Source organism: Salmo salar, chromosome ssa12 (assembly GCF_905237065.1).
Source record: "Salmo salar chromosome ssa12, Ssal_v3.1, whole genome shotgun sequence".
Lineage (NCBI taxonomy): Eukaryota > Metazoa > Chordata > Actinopteri > Salmoniformes > Salmonidae > Salmo > Salmo salar.
Genome location: NC_059453.1, coordinates 58,116,057 through 58,131,506, shown reverse-complemented (window position 1 = coordinate 58,131,506; position 15,450 = coordinate 58,116,057). Strand labels below are relative to the sequence as shown.

At 39.2% G+C, this 15,450-nt stretch overlaps 1 protein-coding gene and 1 long non-coding RNA gene across 3 annotated transcripts; both read left to right on the top strand.

The window, feature by feature from the left end:
• Positions 1 to 2,833: 2,833 nt before the first annotated feature.
• Positions 2,834 to 11,082, top strand: LOC123725523 (uncharacterized). Of its 2 annotated transcripts, none has more exons than XR_006758039.1 (3): positions 2,834 to 3,090; positions 4,676 to 4,901; positions 10,710 to 11,082. It is a non-coding gene; the product is annotated as an uncharacterized lncRNA (long non-coding RNA). The 2 variants fall into 2 exon arrangements; XR_006758038.1 differs by having other exon boundaries at positions 2,848 to 3,090; positions 4,667 to 4,901.
• A 604-nt stretch (positions 11,083 to 11,686) lies between these two features.
• Positions 11,687 to 13,030, top strand: ppil1 (peptidylprolyl isomerase (cyclophilin)-like 1). Its single transcript, XM_014132719.2, has 4 exons — positions 11,687 to 11,903; positions 12,135 to 12,289; positions 12,549 to 12,617; positions 12,723 to 13,030. The coding sequence occupies exons 1-4, from the start codon at positions 11,848 to 11,850 to the stop codon at positions 12,941 to 12,943; spliced, it is 501 nt and encodes a 166-aa protein (XP_013988194.1). The 5' UTR covers positions 11,687 to 11,847; the 3' UTR covers positions 12,944 to 13,030.
• Positions 13,031 to 15,450: the final 2,420 nt, after the last annotated feature.

Genomic DNA, 15,450 nt, shown 5'->3' with positions numbered 1-15,450 from the left:
TTCCACGGCGTCTCCAGACTCTGTCACGTCTGTCACGTGCTCAGTGTGAACCTGCTTTCATCTGTGAAGAGCACAGGGCGCCAGTGGCGAATTTGCCAATCTTGGTGTTCTCTGGCAAATGCCAAACGTCCTGCATGGTGATGGGCTGTAAGCACAACCCCCACCTGTGGACGTCGAGCCCTCATACCACCCTCATGGAGTCTGTTTCTGACCTTTTGAGCAGACACATGCACATTTGTGGCCTGCTGGAGGTCATTTTGCAGGTCTCTGGCAGTGCTTCTCCTGCACCTCCTTGCACAAAGGCGGAGGTAGCGGTCCTGCTGCTGGGTTGTTGCCCTCCTACGGCCTCCTCCATGTCTCCTGATGTACTGGCCTGTCTCCTGGTAGCGCCTCCATGCTCTGGACACTACGCTGACAGACACAGCAAACCTTCTTGCCACAGCTCGCATTGATGTGCCATCCTGGATGAGCTGCACTACCTGAGCCACTTGTGTGGGTTGTAGACTCCGTCTCATGCTACCACTAGAGTGAAAGCACTGCCAGCATTCAAAAGTGACCAAAACATCAGCCAGGAAGCATAGGAAATGAGAAGTGGTCTGTGGTGTCCACCTGCAGAACCACTCCTTTATTGGGGGTGTCATGCTAATTACCTATAATTTCCACCTGTTGTCTATTCCATTTGCACAACAGCATGTGACATTTATTGTCAATCAGTGTTGCTTCCTAAGTGGACAGTTTGATTTCACAGAAGTGTGATTGACTTGGAGTTACATTGTGTTGTTTAAGTGTTCCCTTTATTTTTTTGAGCAGTGTATTTATATTGTATGTAAAGGCTAATGGATAATGGTAAAATAATAAATAAAGTATATATATAACCAACTCACCTTCAATCTACTGAAAAAATAAATTATCTTCTATGATTAAATATATATAATAAGTTAGAGCCACTGTGTTTTCCCATTGGTCATAAATGTAACTGCTGAGATATTTTCTTAATACCACAAGCATCATGGATTCAATGTATTGAAAATGAAGGCACATATGTTATCTACAGTAGCTAGACACTTTAAACATTATATTTACAAAAAAATCTATTACAAAAACAAAATCGACCAAGTATTTGTTTTTCAAGCTGTTGAATACAGACTTCTGTGTATGTGTCACGTGTGCTCCCTCTCCGGCCTCTAGGTGACCAGACTGCTCGTAATGGCGCACACCTGTCACCATTGTTACGCGCACCTGCGCGTCGTCAGACTCACCTGGACTCCATCACTTCCCTGATTAACTTCCCTATATATGCCACTCCCTTTGGTTTCTTCCCCAGGCGTCATTGTTTCTGTTTGTTTCATGGCTGTGTGCTGTTAGTGGTTCTTGTTTTGGATTATGTTTATTTTATTAAAACACTCACTCCCTGAACTTGCTTCCCGACTCTTAGCGCATATCATTACAGCATGCTTGTTCTTGGTGCAATTTAGAGAAATCCTATGAAACTTCTCTGAATCATACTACACAAGTTAGTAATGCATAATACATGACTTTGTTGATAAGTACAACTTTAATCTCTAGAGCCTGTAAATTGTGACCGATGGGATTAAAGGGGTTGTAGCACTGTTCATAAACAAATTCTATTCTTATTAACAATAAGTGACTCCAATATTACACAATATATTATGTACCATTCATTTCTATTGGGCACAACATACTCTGAAACACAACCAAAACAAACAGCAAATGTACACAGCAAATGTACCCAACAAGTGGATAGAGTCACAAGCTGTAATCATTGTGGGCTATGAATATGGGACCAAATTCTAAACTTTTGACTACTTTAATACACATATAAGTGAATATGTCCAAATACCTATGACACCTTCCAATGGGGGGGACAAGATACATAAAGTGCTTTCATTTATAAATGGTGAAACAAATAAAAGGTTATGTTCTGTACTGTCAACTTATATGAAACATTTGATCTCAAATCCAAAATTCGTGAGAATAGAGCAAATTAAACGTTTTCGCTTCACTGTCCAAATAAATAAGAAGGGGAGTGTATAGTTAAACCAGTCAAAAAAGAAAACTGTTGCTAGGCTATCAGCTAAATTGACATAGCCCTAAATAGCTCAGCTGTATAAACTTCCAGTCAGTGTTACAGGTTTGTAAAGCTGGTCTGGTGGTCTTTTCTCTCAGTTAATTTCAGTACAACCATGTCTATGACTCCATGGCCTTTTGTCAGTTGTACCTGCAGGGACCCAAACATTGCGCAGGCTTATTTTATTTCAGTTTAGTACTAGTCCAGCACACCTGAGTTTAACAAATCAACTAATCATCAAGCCCTTGATCAGTTGAGCGAGGTATTGTATGTTAGTACTGCCTTAGAGAATATGTTTAGATACTGCTTTAGAGACAATGTATAGATTAGATAGATGTATGTATTCTGACCAAGAATGTACTTTTACCTCAAGGCTTTACTATTACTTATACCTTATACCTTTTACTGTGTGACACTCCAATAAGAGTTCAATTATGATGTTGTTCTGTATACCCATGCACTTTGTTAATTCATTTGAATCTTCAACGTGAACTCAGGTCATAGGGGAAAGGCGTGTTTGAGACGAGGAAGAGAAGCCATGCCGGATAAGGCGTGGTTCTCGACAGTAAAGCTGATGTCATACATGCACGAACACACATACCCCAGTGGACTCTCAGTAGGTTGGCCCGACCAATCACAGTGAAGGAGACACACCTGCTTGGTGCTTGGTGCAAGGTGATTGGTTACATCATGGAGAGACACTGAGGTAGGGCTGGTAGGTGTACATGTAAACCAAGCCCTTTACAAACTCAGACTCTTTGCATTAAGAGCTTAACCAGGTAACATCACTACCACTTCGGGGGCCCTTTGTCGACGGACATCAGTGAAACCACTACCTCTGATGTCTTCCTTCTACATCAACTGATCAACTGATCTCCTGAATCTCGGAGGCCTCTGCCTTTTGAATCTGACCCAGTAATGGAAGAAATCATTCATCGTTCAACAAGAGGAGGAAAGAGGGAAGAGGAAGAAAAAACGCAACAAGACCCGGCAACACAATGGTATCTCTTGTTATGTCTTCTGGCTCTCTGGCTGCTCCAAGGAAGGATAGAGTAACTATAAAACCAAAGTTTTTAAACAGTCCTATCTTTATACTTTTTTCTTAATTGTCAGATTTTTTACTTTAACTTTTATGCAAGGGACTTTTTGAAAATAATCATATCACTACCACAGAATAATATTATTTTAAGGACCGTATTTGTATATTTTCCTGTTTTACTTATCTGCAGTAAGATTTTTCTTTAAAATTAAGTCTAGTTTGAAGGGTGTTTGACTGTGATGGCATCAGATTAGAGACACCTGTCATTTGACTGAGGAAGCCTCTCTCCCTAGCTTGTGCTCTGAACAGAGGAGAATGGAAAACCTCTATTCTTTGACTAGACAAACCAGTTATGGCACATATGTCTAAAGACTAAACAGAACGAGTTGTGTCAACAGTTTCTCAATACTACTATGTACAGGATAAGCAAATCATGATGGCCTCATGGATGAATTTACTTGATGCTGTGGTTGATATGCTGTAACGAGACAGTTTCTCTATTCAAAGATTTTTTTTGTTATTCTACTCAGACAATTGTTCGGCTCCAGATTTAAAGGGGAAAAGGCAGAGAGTGAAAGAGCCTCTTCTTTTCAGTACAGTAGATGTAACTGGCATGCTTGTCTTCTCTCAGAATAACTTCAAAAGGCTCTGGTCAGGCTTGTTCTTACTTGTTTTTTACTGGTATGATTAGAGAAGAGACTAAATAAGAGCTTTCCTCCTTCTCATTCAACTAGAAGATGCAATAGGAAAATGCATTAGAACAGTTTGTTTTTCGCAGTCGTTGATGCTACTGTATACACAACTAACACCTGTCATCTACAGGTAATGATAATGTCATTTTCTCAAGATATCATTGCATATGGCTTTTTATGATTTCCTCCTGCGAGAATAAGATGCATCATGTGGCGATGTGCATAGCCTCATATACACTACGTGTGGTAAAAATGTATAAAGATATGTTGTTCACAGGTGAGAGGTCAAGTAGTGCATAGCTTGGTTTTGTGTGGTTAAGACCATGCAGCCATTTTGTCAGAATGACTAAGCACCCGGTTGGGTCCTTTGTTTCATTTCTGTTTGTTCCCGCATGCAAAACACTCAGGGTAGGTGGTGACCATGCAGATGCTGATTTACCAGTATGGCTTTGAAGCGAAATAGATTTTTTGCATATTGCGTAAAGTCATATCTATATTTGTATTAGTTGAAATGTATCAATATACTGTTCAAACAATTTAGAGGTTTATTAAATTATTCAAGAACAAAGCTATTAATTGTTAAAACGTCATGTAAACCCTATAGTAAGGTTTTACTCAGGAGTATTGAAAACAAGTTTCATCCAAGGAGAATATAATATCACATCCTCCTTAGCCCCGAGGATAGATTAGGGACAAGACTAGGGATAAGGATCAGATTATTATCTGATAGAGTCCAAATATGTAAATTGTTTGTATATCAAATTGCTTCCTTATTTAATTGTGCTTTCAGCCTCCTAAAATATTTGTTCTCTATTTTCTTTCCCTCTCTCCTTTTCTCCCATTGAGGGCCTCTAGTGCTGGTCTGTCTACTGAAATGGTGCCTGGCTGAAGACTGGGAGGGAGCAGGGCATGTCTGTGGGGTTTGCCTTTCATGGAGCCTTGAATGACCCGAGAGAGACTGGATGTGGCTCTCTCTTGGGCTCCAAGGGGAAATTTGAGATATGTCCCCCTCTGCTTTCTCCTTTTACAACTCCTCACTTTTTTAAAATAACCTTTTTTCTTTACTGCTCTATTCACAACGGTAAGATTACAGGTGTTTCTGTTTGATTTCCTTCTCAGTCCCCCCCTCCCCCCTCTCCCAGAGTATTGTCCTACATTTTTACCTGCTCCCGCTGCCATACAACCTTTCCTGCTCTCACAACATTTGCATCAAGTAATGTTTGCTTTGCTTGTTTTAGAGCAAAACCTTTTCTTTATGCTTGTTCTGACAGCAATGGAAGCTATGTATTTTGAACATTAATTCATTTTTAAATATATTTTTTTCACCTTTATTTAACTAGGCAAGTCAGTTAAGAACAAATTCTTAAATTACAATAATGGCCTGCCAGGGAACTGCCTTATTCAGGGGCAGATATTTACCTTGTCAGCTCAGGGGATTCGATCCAGCGACCTTTTGGTTACTGGCTCAACACTCTAACCACTAGGCTACCTGCCGCCCCGAAAGAAAGAAATCAAACAATATTTTACTTGTAGACTGTCAAACGTCTACTACTGAAAGTAATGTTACTTTACATGAAAGGGCTAATGTAATCGGACAATATGTATATGGTAAAATAACACAATACCAATTTTTAAATGCTATGATAGTGTATTTACCAGTGCAGGAACAGTGTGATTTGTGCACAGTGCATACAGGTTGGACATATAGGTATTTAGGCTTGCCATAACAAAGTGGTTGAATACTTATTGACTCAAGACATTTCAGCTTTTAATTCCACGTTGACATTATACAATATTGTGTTTAGATCAGTGACACCAAATCTCAATTTAATCCATTTCAAATTCAGGCTACAGCAACACAACAAAATGTGTAAAAAGCAAAGGGGTTTGAATACTTTTTGAAGGCACTGTAGATGTTGTGTAATGTATAATGTTTGCCATGAAATGTCAATGAGGGCATTCTGCAATGTTGGTGGCTGTTTGCCAATGTGGCAATGAAAAGGAAATAATATAGTTAACTGTACTTTGGTTCAACAGTCATAATCTAGTATGACTAGGATTGCAAAGGGAGGGTATATTACTGGAAACTTTCACATTTACCAGTAAACTACCAGACTTTTGGTTTCTTTCAGGGATGTTACGTAATCTATTGCAAGACATCTAGTGGCCCATTTGGGTACTTCAGATGTCTGTAATAATCTCTGACCCTCTGTGTGGCTTTATCACATGTAAAAGATATGAAATAATGAAATAAGAGATACAATTTATTTATTTTTTTAAATCAATGGCAAAGCTGTAAAACATTATCCTAAATATAAACCATCAACTTAGTGAATACCATTGGTGTTTAATATGAGGGTTTCAAGCATGAAATATCCTTAATATTTTTTTTACACACTTATTTATTTGACTATGTCATTATGTATTTGTTGTCAATGTTTTAGCTTCAAATTGGTGGCAGTTGTGAGTATATGTAAGACAGTGAATAGTTAGAAGAATTGCATAAAAAATAATGTCAACAAAAATAATGCCATTGAAAATAATGCCATTGAAAATAATGCCATTGTTGATTAGATGCTTTTTATTATTAATTAGGCGATTTTCTCTTGAACCATATGGCCTATTTACTAGAAACTCATGGACAGCGTGGCCACAGATATATACAAAAATGAATACTATATATGAATACATTTTTAAAAAGTTATTCAAGAATAAATTACCAACGTTACGATAGATTGCCATAGATTTTCTGTTAATTACCAAAATTCCTGAAGATTCCAGTAACTTCAGTAAATTACCGGTGGCTTTGCAACCCTAACTATGACATACTCTGATAAATCTAGACATGACAGTAATCTGATTTCTGAAGTCAATCCAATTTTTCTAATATTCCTGTCACTGTGATACTCTAGAATACTAAATTATCGGCATCATACTTTAGCGGTTTGATGCAGCTGTAGCTTGACTTTGCGATGGCCCAGTGCCATACTTTTTTAAACTAACAGCGCAGATCGCATAACGTCAAGTAACTTTTGTAAAACCGCAGCCTCTTAAATTATAGTTTAGGTTCTTGGATCATAAAAAGGAACGGTTTTGTAGTGTTTGGATAATTATTAACAGTGACTTAGTCTACTGATGTTGTTGCACAAATATAGAATGAAACCATCAAAAAAATCCGACAAGGTTGGTAAAACACAGCAGTCAGTAAGTGCTTTTCTGGACCAGTAGCCTCCCCTATTGACACTGTCCGCATCTGTGTTGCTCTTGTAAATGAAATATTGATATTTGGATGGCCATCTCCATCTTACAAGGCAGTTTTGGATGTCATAACTCTCTCTAATACTGCCTGGTAATGATGATGATGACCCTCTGCAAGCATCATAGAGTAAACACGTAACACACAAACACAATCCCGTTTAGCACTGTATTTTCTTAGTCCTTGAGCCAGTGGGTAGTAATATCTTATGAGTTGCTGGTAGCTTTGAGTAGTATTCTAAGGGTTGTGTAGACTTAGATATGCTCTGAGTTGGATATAGATAGATATAGTTATGTGCTTTTGATATTCACTTTCTATGGCTTTCAGGACACATCTTACCTGACAGTGCTCGGCTGTACATAGATGTTCTAACACTGTCTGGTAATGATGTTCCCTGAAAGCCCTTCAAACAACCACATCAATAATCCCAACAACCAATAGGGGTGCAACAGCACTGTAGCATACCTGAAGCAGGAAGCATTTGCTGTTTGTAAATAGTTTTTAGTACATTTTCTGGTCAATGCCATATTTTTGAAAAAAAGGCTGTTCCCATTCATTTAGAGGAAATTGTAAGCAATTACCAGTTTTTTTTTGTCCTTGATAGTGAGGCCCTTGTATGGCATTATCATAGTTCAGCTGTAGACTCCAAATCAGGTGATCTCCAGTTTACAGTACAGCACATGAAAATATGGATGCTGTAGTAGGGTAGTTATTTTTAAAGGACTACATAGGTAAACAATAAGATGATGGAACAACTGGCTGGAGGAAGCAACCAGAAAGGTGGCACACACTAGACAGTGAAGGCTGACAGAGATAGTCCCATAGGATAAGAGATTGACGCTGTCTGTAGTGAACACCTTCTGCCTAACCCCCCTTTTGTGATAGGTAGTTCCTCCCTGCCTCCTGCCCTTTGTGTAGATTTTCCACCCCACCCAGTAGTTAAAGAATACCAGTGAAATTACTGTTGCAGTAGGAGCCACTTCCTTTACCCCTCCCCCAGTCAGAGCTGAGCCTGGGCTTTTGTTGGCTTGTGATTGGTCCAGCGCTACTGTACCTGCGTGGCATATTGTGCAGCTGACACCTGAGATCTGTGTGAGAAAAATAAACACAACGACCTCTATTGCACTCATGCTCTCATGCTCTCTCTTTCTCTCTCTCTCTCTCTCTCTTTCTCTCTCTCTCTTTCTCTCTCTCTCTCTCTCTCTCTCTCTCTTTCTCTCTTTCTCTCTTTCTCTCTCTCTTTCTCTCTCTTTCTCTCTCTCTTTCTCTCTCTCTTTCTCTCTCTCTTTCTCTCTCTCTTTCTCTCTCTTTCTCTTTCTCTCTCTTTCTCTTTCTCTCTTTCTCTCTTTCTCTCTCTCTCTTTCTCTCTCTCTTTCTCTCTCTTTCTCTCTCTTTCTCTCTCTCTCTATTCTCTTTTATAACTCTCAACCTATTTATAACTCTTAACCAATTGGTCTGTTTTACTATTCAACACACTATTCTCAAGGAAAAGTGAAGGGAGACGAGGAACTAGGCGGCTCCCACCTGGTACTCTACCCTGCACCTTAGAGACAGCTGCCCTATGTACATAGAGTCATTGAAAACTGTTAACATTAATGTTTACATACTGTTTTACCCACTCTATGTGTATATACTGTATTTTAGTCATGGATCATCCTATATAACTACTGTTGTACACATCTTTTCTATTCATATGCTGTTTAACACACTACATTATATGCATATACAGTACCAGTCAAAAGTTTAGACACACCTACTCATTCAAGGGTTTTTCTTTATTTTGACCATTTTCTACATTGTAAAATAATAATGAAGACATCCAAACTATGAAATAACACATACAGAATTATCTAGTAACCAAAAATGTGTTAAAGTGTTATTTTATATTTGAGATTCTTCAAAGTAGCCACTCATTGCCTTGATCATAGCTTTGCACACTCTTGGCATACTCTCAAACAGCTTCATGACGTAGTCACCTGGAATGCATTTCAGTTAACAGGTGTTCCTTGTTAAAAGTTAATTTGTGGACTTTCTTTACTTCTTAATGAGTTTGAGACAATGTTGTGTTGTGACAAGTTAGGGGTGGTATACAGAAGATAACCCTATTTGGTGAAAGACCAAGTCCATATTATGGCAAGAACAGCTCAAATAAGCAAAGTAAAACGACAGTCCATCGTTACTTTAAGACATGAAGGTCTGTCCATGTGGAAAATGTCAAGAACTTTGAAAGTTTCTTCAGGTGCAATCGCAAAAACCATCAAGCGCTATGATGAAGCTGGCTCTCATGAGGACCGCCACAGGAAAGGAAGACCAAGAGTTACCTCTGCTGCAGAGGATAAGTTCATTAGAGTTACCAACCTCAGATTGCAGCCCAAATAAATGCTTCACAGAGTTCAAGTAACAGACACATCTCAACATCAACTGTTCAGAGGAGACTTCATGAATCAGGCCTTCATGGTGGAATTGCTGCAAAGAAACCACTACTAATGGACACCAATAATAAGAAGAGACTTGCTTGGGCCAAGAAACATGAGCAATGGACATTAGACTGGTGGAAATCTGTCTGATGAGTGCAAATATGAGATTTTTGTTTCCAACCACAGTGTCTTTGTGAGACGCAGAGTAGGTGAACAGATGATCCCTGCATGTGTGGTTCCCACCGTGAAGCATGGAGGAGGAGGTGTGGGGGTGCTTTGCTGGTGACACTGTCAGTGATTTATTTAGAATTCAAGGCACACTTAACCAGCATGGCTGTTGGAGAAGCATTCCTCATGAAGCTGGTTGAGAGAATGCCAAGAGTGTGCAAAGCTGTCATGAAGGCAAAGGGTGGCTACATTGAATAATCTAAAATCTAAAATACTTTTTTGGTTACTACATTATTCCATGTGTGTTATTTCCTCGTTTTGATGTCTTCATTATTATTCTACATTGTAGAAGATATATAAAAAATTAAGAAAAACCTTTGAATGAGTAGGTGTGTCCAAACGTTTGACTGGTATATATTTATATATTTATATTCCAGTCTTTGACATAGAAACTTCAGATTTTCTTAATTTCTTAATTTTTTTCTGGATAATGTTTATATTGCTTTGTTTTTTTGTATTCCGCTGCATCTACAATAATTTCTGCAAATCTGTGTATGCGGCCAATAAACTTCGATTTGAAAATGTATGCACGGATAACTGTAATTCACTTTGGATAAAAGAGTCTGCTCAATAGCATATATTATAATTTGAATCATTTTTTCAGACTGTGTGTTCTCAAACAATAGGTTGACTGTACAAGTCAATGGACAACAGAGATAAAAGCATAAGGTGATTGAGGTGTTTCAAAGGTGATGTTTGTCAAGGGCTGTACTTCTGAGTTCTGGTTTAACACACACATATCGAATCACCCCTTTGCGTACTCATTCTGAACTCTGAAATTGTAGGCCAGTTACATAATTCATTTGCATGTCCTTTTAAAGTTCAAATTATTGAAAGATTGTGTCATCTTGCTTTTTGACATGTTTTGCTCCACTGATAAACTATTACCTCTGATAGATTTTTACATTTTTCACCACTGGTATCTTGAGGATGTATTTCTATAAACTATTCCAATTCTCCAACTTATTTCTGTCTTCTGTCTTTACAGCTTGTCTGTCATCAAGCTGCTGTAGCAACAAAGACCCTGGCTACTTTCCTCTGATGCTCCTACCTAAACCTTGTAATTGTCGTCTTACCAGACAAGTTTAGATCTAGCTACTCTGTCTAATACTGTCTGGTAATGCCGTCCATTACAAGGTGTCTCATCGCTCTTTCTCTGTCAGTCTCTTGGACAATCTGTACAAATGAACTGGTATTGGGTCATGTGATGTTTTTTCACCCCTCAATGATTTAATGGCTTAGAATGTTTAAATGCAGGTCCATTTTTTGTTGTTGAATTATGTATTTGTATGTAAAATGTCTTGAACAGATATTTGCTAACAGTATTTTGTTGATTATGTTAATAAAGGTCATCAACGTTCTTTTGTGCTTTTCATTATGATATGAATCATTATAAACAGCATGAGCGAGCGCCCACGAATTCACACCCACACACACACACACTGAGCGTGGTTCATGTGTGTGCAACTCACACACACACATATTATTAAGCAATAATGTCAGAAGGGGTGTGGTATATGGCCAATATACCACGGCTAAGGGCTGTTCTTAGGCATGACTCTCTGTTCTTATGCGCAACGCGGAGTGCCTGGACACAGCCCTTAGCCGTGGTATATTGGCCATATATCACAAACCACTGAGGTGCCTTATTGCTATTATAAACTGGTTACCAATGTAATTAGAGCAGTAAAAATAAATGTTTTGTTATACCCTGTGGTATACGGTCTGATATACCACGGCTGTCAGCCAATCATCATTCAGGGCTCTATCCACCCAGTTTATAATTGCTGATGAAGCATGATTACACCAACTAGAACAGACTGATGCTGCCACACATGAAGCATAGATGGGAGTCTCAATTCATTTTTATATCTACCTCTAAAAAAAATGCTTATATCTACAGTGGTTGTACTATACTTTTTGTGCACTAGGTGACGGTAAAGTTCCATTCTGAACTCAGGCAATAAAAAAAAATGCATTTCCGGCACAGTGTACATACGGGGGTTACTTCCGGTTTCTACCACAGTAGCCGTTAGACAGTTTTCATTGATAAATCGCACAACATTCGCTACTTAGCAGTTTTTGTATATTTATTTACACAATTACTCTAGATTTGTTAAGTCACCATGTCGGGAATACCACCAGATACCTGGCAGCCACCCACAGTGAGCCTGGAGACAACGTAAGTTCTCATAGCTTGCTAGCCTACGTTAGCTAGCTAACCTTAGCTAAATGTTTTGAGTGAATGAATAGCTAACGTTAGCTGATTAGCTAACTCCTTAGGAGTTACGCGAATGGTTGCTGATCAGTCATGTTTTTCGAATACTAAATGCTGTCCATTTAATATCTGATGGAAAATGATGGAAAATGAATGCTCAATCTTAGCAACATTTCATGCCCTCTTGTGTTCCAGAATGGGCACAATTGCAGTGGAACTATACTGGAGACATGCTCCCAAAACCTGCAAAAACTTTTCTGAGTTGGCCAGGAGAGGTTACTACAACAACACCAAGTTTCATCGTATCATCAAGGACTTCATGGTGCAGGGAGGAGACCCCACAGGAACAGGTGAGACAGACACACACACAGATATACACACACACTAGCATAGATAAGGCCTGGAGAAATTCTTCAGAATGCCACTTGTTCCACTGCCAGGCTTTCGTCTTCCTGAGCATGAATCAGCTGTACACTTTTTATTTTATTTTTTAGATGCATTCAGAATGTTCCAGGGAGACAGAAAAGAAGACTCACTAACTCAAATGATGACTAAATCTGTTGATGTCAACATCAGATTCTTACTCCCTGTAATGTGTGTTGCTTATAGGTCGTGGCGGTGCCTCCATATTTGGCAAAGAGTTTGAAGATGAACTTCACCCTGACCTGAAATTCACAGGTAACAATAGTCTCACAGTAATGAAATGGGAAAAAACATCATAGTACCAAAATGTTGTATTTTTCTGGTGCTTTCTACTGCTCTCTTATGGTGCTCTCTCCCTAGGTGCAGGGATCCTAGCGATGGCCAATGCAGGACCAGATACAAACGGAAGCCAGTTCTTCCTGACCCTGGGGCCTACTCAGTGGTTGGATGGGAAGCACAGTATCTTTGGGAGGGTATGCCAAGGTATGGCAGTGGTCAACCGTGTTGGCATGGTGGAAACAAACACACAAGACCGACCTGCCGATGACATAAAAATCCTCAGGACGACTGTACCCAACTGAGATGCATTCATACAACCAAGGGCAACATTTTTTATTTGTACAGTCATTTTGTCATGATTTTTTTGTAATAAAATTGCCTTTAAATAATTTTGGTATTCTGAAATCAATAATGTAACCATTGTCATAATCGCTTAAATTGTTGTGGGTGACCAGTAGTGGTGCGTGGGTAAAATCACTGGGCAAGGCCCACTCCCATCTTTTATTTTTACCATATTACAACCTATATGTTGTGATAATTGCCGAGACAAGAAGATGCAGTGGCAGAATAAATTCAACCACACCTATGTTTCATCATAAATCCGGAGAGCAACCTCAGTTACATGACTTACAGCATGGTCAAGCAAGTGAATGCTTCCAACATTTTCCGACTACTAAACAACTTGATTTAGAACCACAGAGTTACCGCAAGTCGCAAAGAACAGGAGCTGCCTCCACTCTTCCAGCAACCATTTCAACATCATCAAATCACCTATGCTTAGTCTGCAACTAAATGATACCAAGAACAATTTAGTGCAATCAAAGTAAGCTAAATATGATGTAGCTGTTCATGGTTCGGATTTCTCTGTGCGTATGTGCATGCACGTGTTTGTGCAAGTAGAAAAAACATGCTGACACCCTATTTGTAGAGAGATGCCAATACCATCTTCCTCTCATGTTGACGAAACAGTGACTGTCGTACAGTACACGCTTTTATTTATTTTTTCGTAGGCTACCTGGCTAAAATGCTTTCTCGCTAGCCTAACTTTCTTTCATTGGCAACAATGTGCCAGGCCAGCTAGTTAACATTAGCCTACTACATCTACCTAAGCCAGGAGCGCAATGTATGAATTTATGGTTGGATGAGATTTGATGTTATTGGCCAGTACGGATAATTAAGTAAAACCACAAGTCTCTCCAAATCCCTATTTCCATCCATGTCTAATTTAGGGAACTAGCAACCAGAGGACAACAACACAAGGCTACAATTCAATTTATTTTCTGTCAAATGCGTTTTGCTCTCGATGTGACTTTAGTGAATCCAAATCCAAACTGGCTTCCCTTGACACTTTTTTGTGAAGCGCCTGGACCATTCATAGCTGAGTTTCTTCAGTTTAGCTCACTGTTGATTGGCTATTGTTTTATACTTTTTTATCAAGGGAGGTCAAATGCTCGCTGGCTTCCCTTGCATACAATGCTACGGGCGGCAACAATGTCATATTCCTTTTGACCAGACAGCATCAGATAGATGGCCTACACATACAGATATAGAGGGGCGCTGTTTCGCTCCCTCGGGTGCTTTCTCTGGTGAGATACAGTACATTCAGCCTCTTGCAAACTGAAAGAAAATTATGAAGCACAGAGAGACGAAAGATACATTATTTTATTTATTTATTATTTTATTTATTTTTATTGGTCAATTTTGAATACACACCACTGTGGGTGACATGGTCGAAGTGACAAACTTGAAATAAAGCTGCGAGCAGCAATGAACGGGGTTCACAGTATGACTGAAAGGACACAAGATCAGTTGGATAACAAAGTAAGAACTCTATCATGTAGGAACTATCTTTGTTTATGTGCAATCATGAGTCTAAATCCAAAATGGAGTGAATCTGAAGTTTGGTTCATGAGAAGGTGATTGCAGCTTATTTTGCATGAATCGTTTCCTTATTTTTTGAGATATAAAAAACTGAATAACAAATTAAGTGTGGTTAATCTTGGGGACGTCCATGATAGCGATGACAAGTTTAAAGTTGAAAAGCTACTGTGGAGTTGATTTACAGTGGTTTTAATGGACACGTACAATCAGATTTTTTATTTGTCTATACAGTGGCTTGCGAAAGTATTCACCCCCCTTGGCATTTTTCCTATTTTGTGGGGTTTGTATCATTTGATTTACAAAACATGCCTATCACTTTGAAGATGCTAAATATTTTTTATTGTGAAACAAACAAGAAGACAAAAAAAATGAAAACTTGAGCGTGCATAACTGTTAACCCCCCCAAAGTCAATACTTCATTAGAGCCACCTTTTGGAGCAATTACAGCTGCAAGTCTCTTGGGGTATGTCTCTATAAGCTTGGCACATCTAGCCACTGGGATTTTTGCCCATTTTCAAGGCAAAACGGCTCCAGCTCCTTCAAGTTGGATGAGTTTCGCTGGTGTACAGCAATCTTTAAGTCATACCACAGATTCTCAATTGGATTGAGGTCTGGGCTTTGACTAGGCCATTCCAAGACATTTAAATGTTTCCCCTTAAACCACTCAAGTGTTGCTTTAGCAGTATGCTTAGGGTCATTGTCCTGCTGGAAGGTGAACCTCCGTCCCAGTCTCAAATCTCGGGAAGACTGAAACAGGTTTCCCTCAAGAATTTCCTGATTTTTAGCGCCATCCATCATTCTTTCAATTCTAACCAGTTTCCCAGTCCCTGCCGATGAAAAACATCCCCTCAGCACGATGCTGCCACCACCATGCTTCACTGTGGGGATGGTGTTCTCGGGGTGATGCTAGGTGTTGGGTTTGCACCAG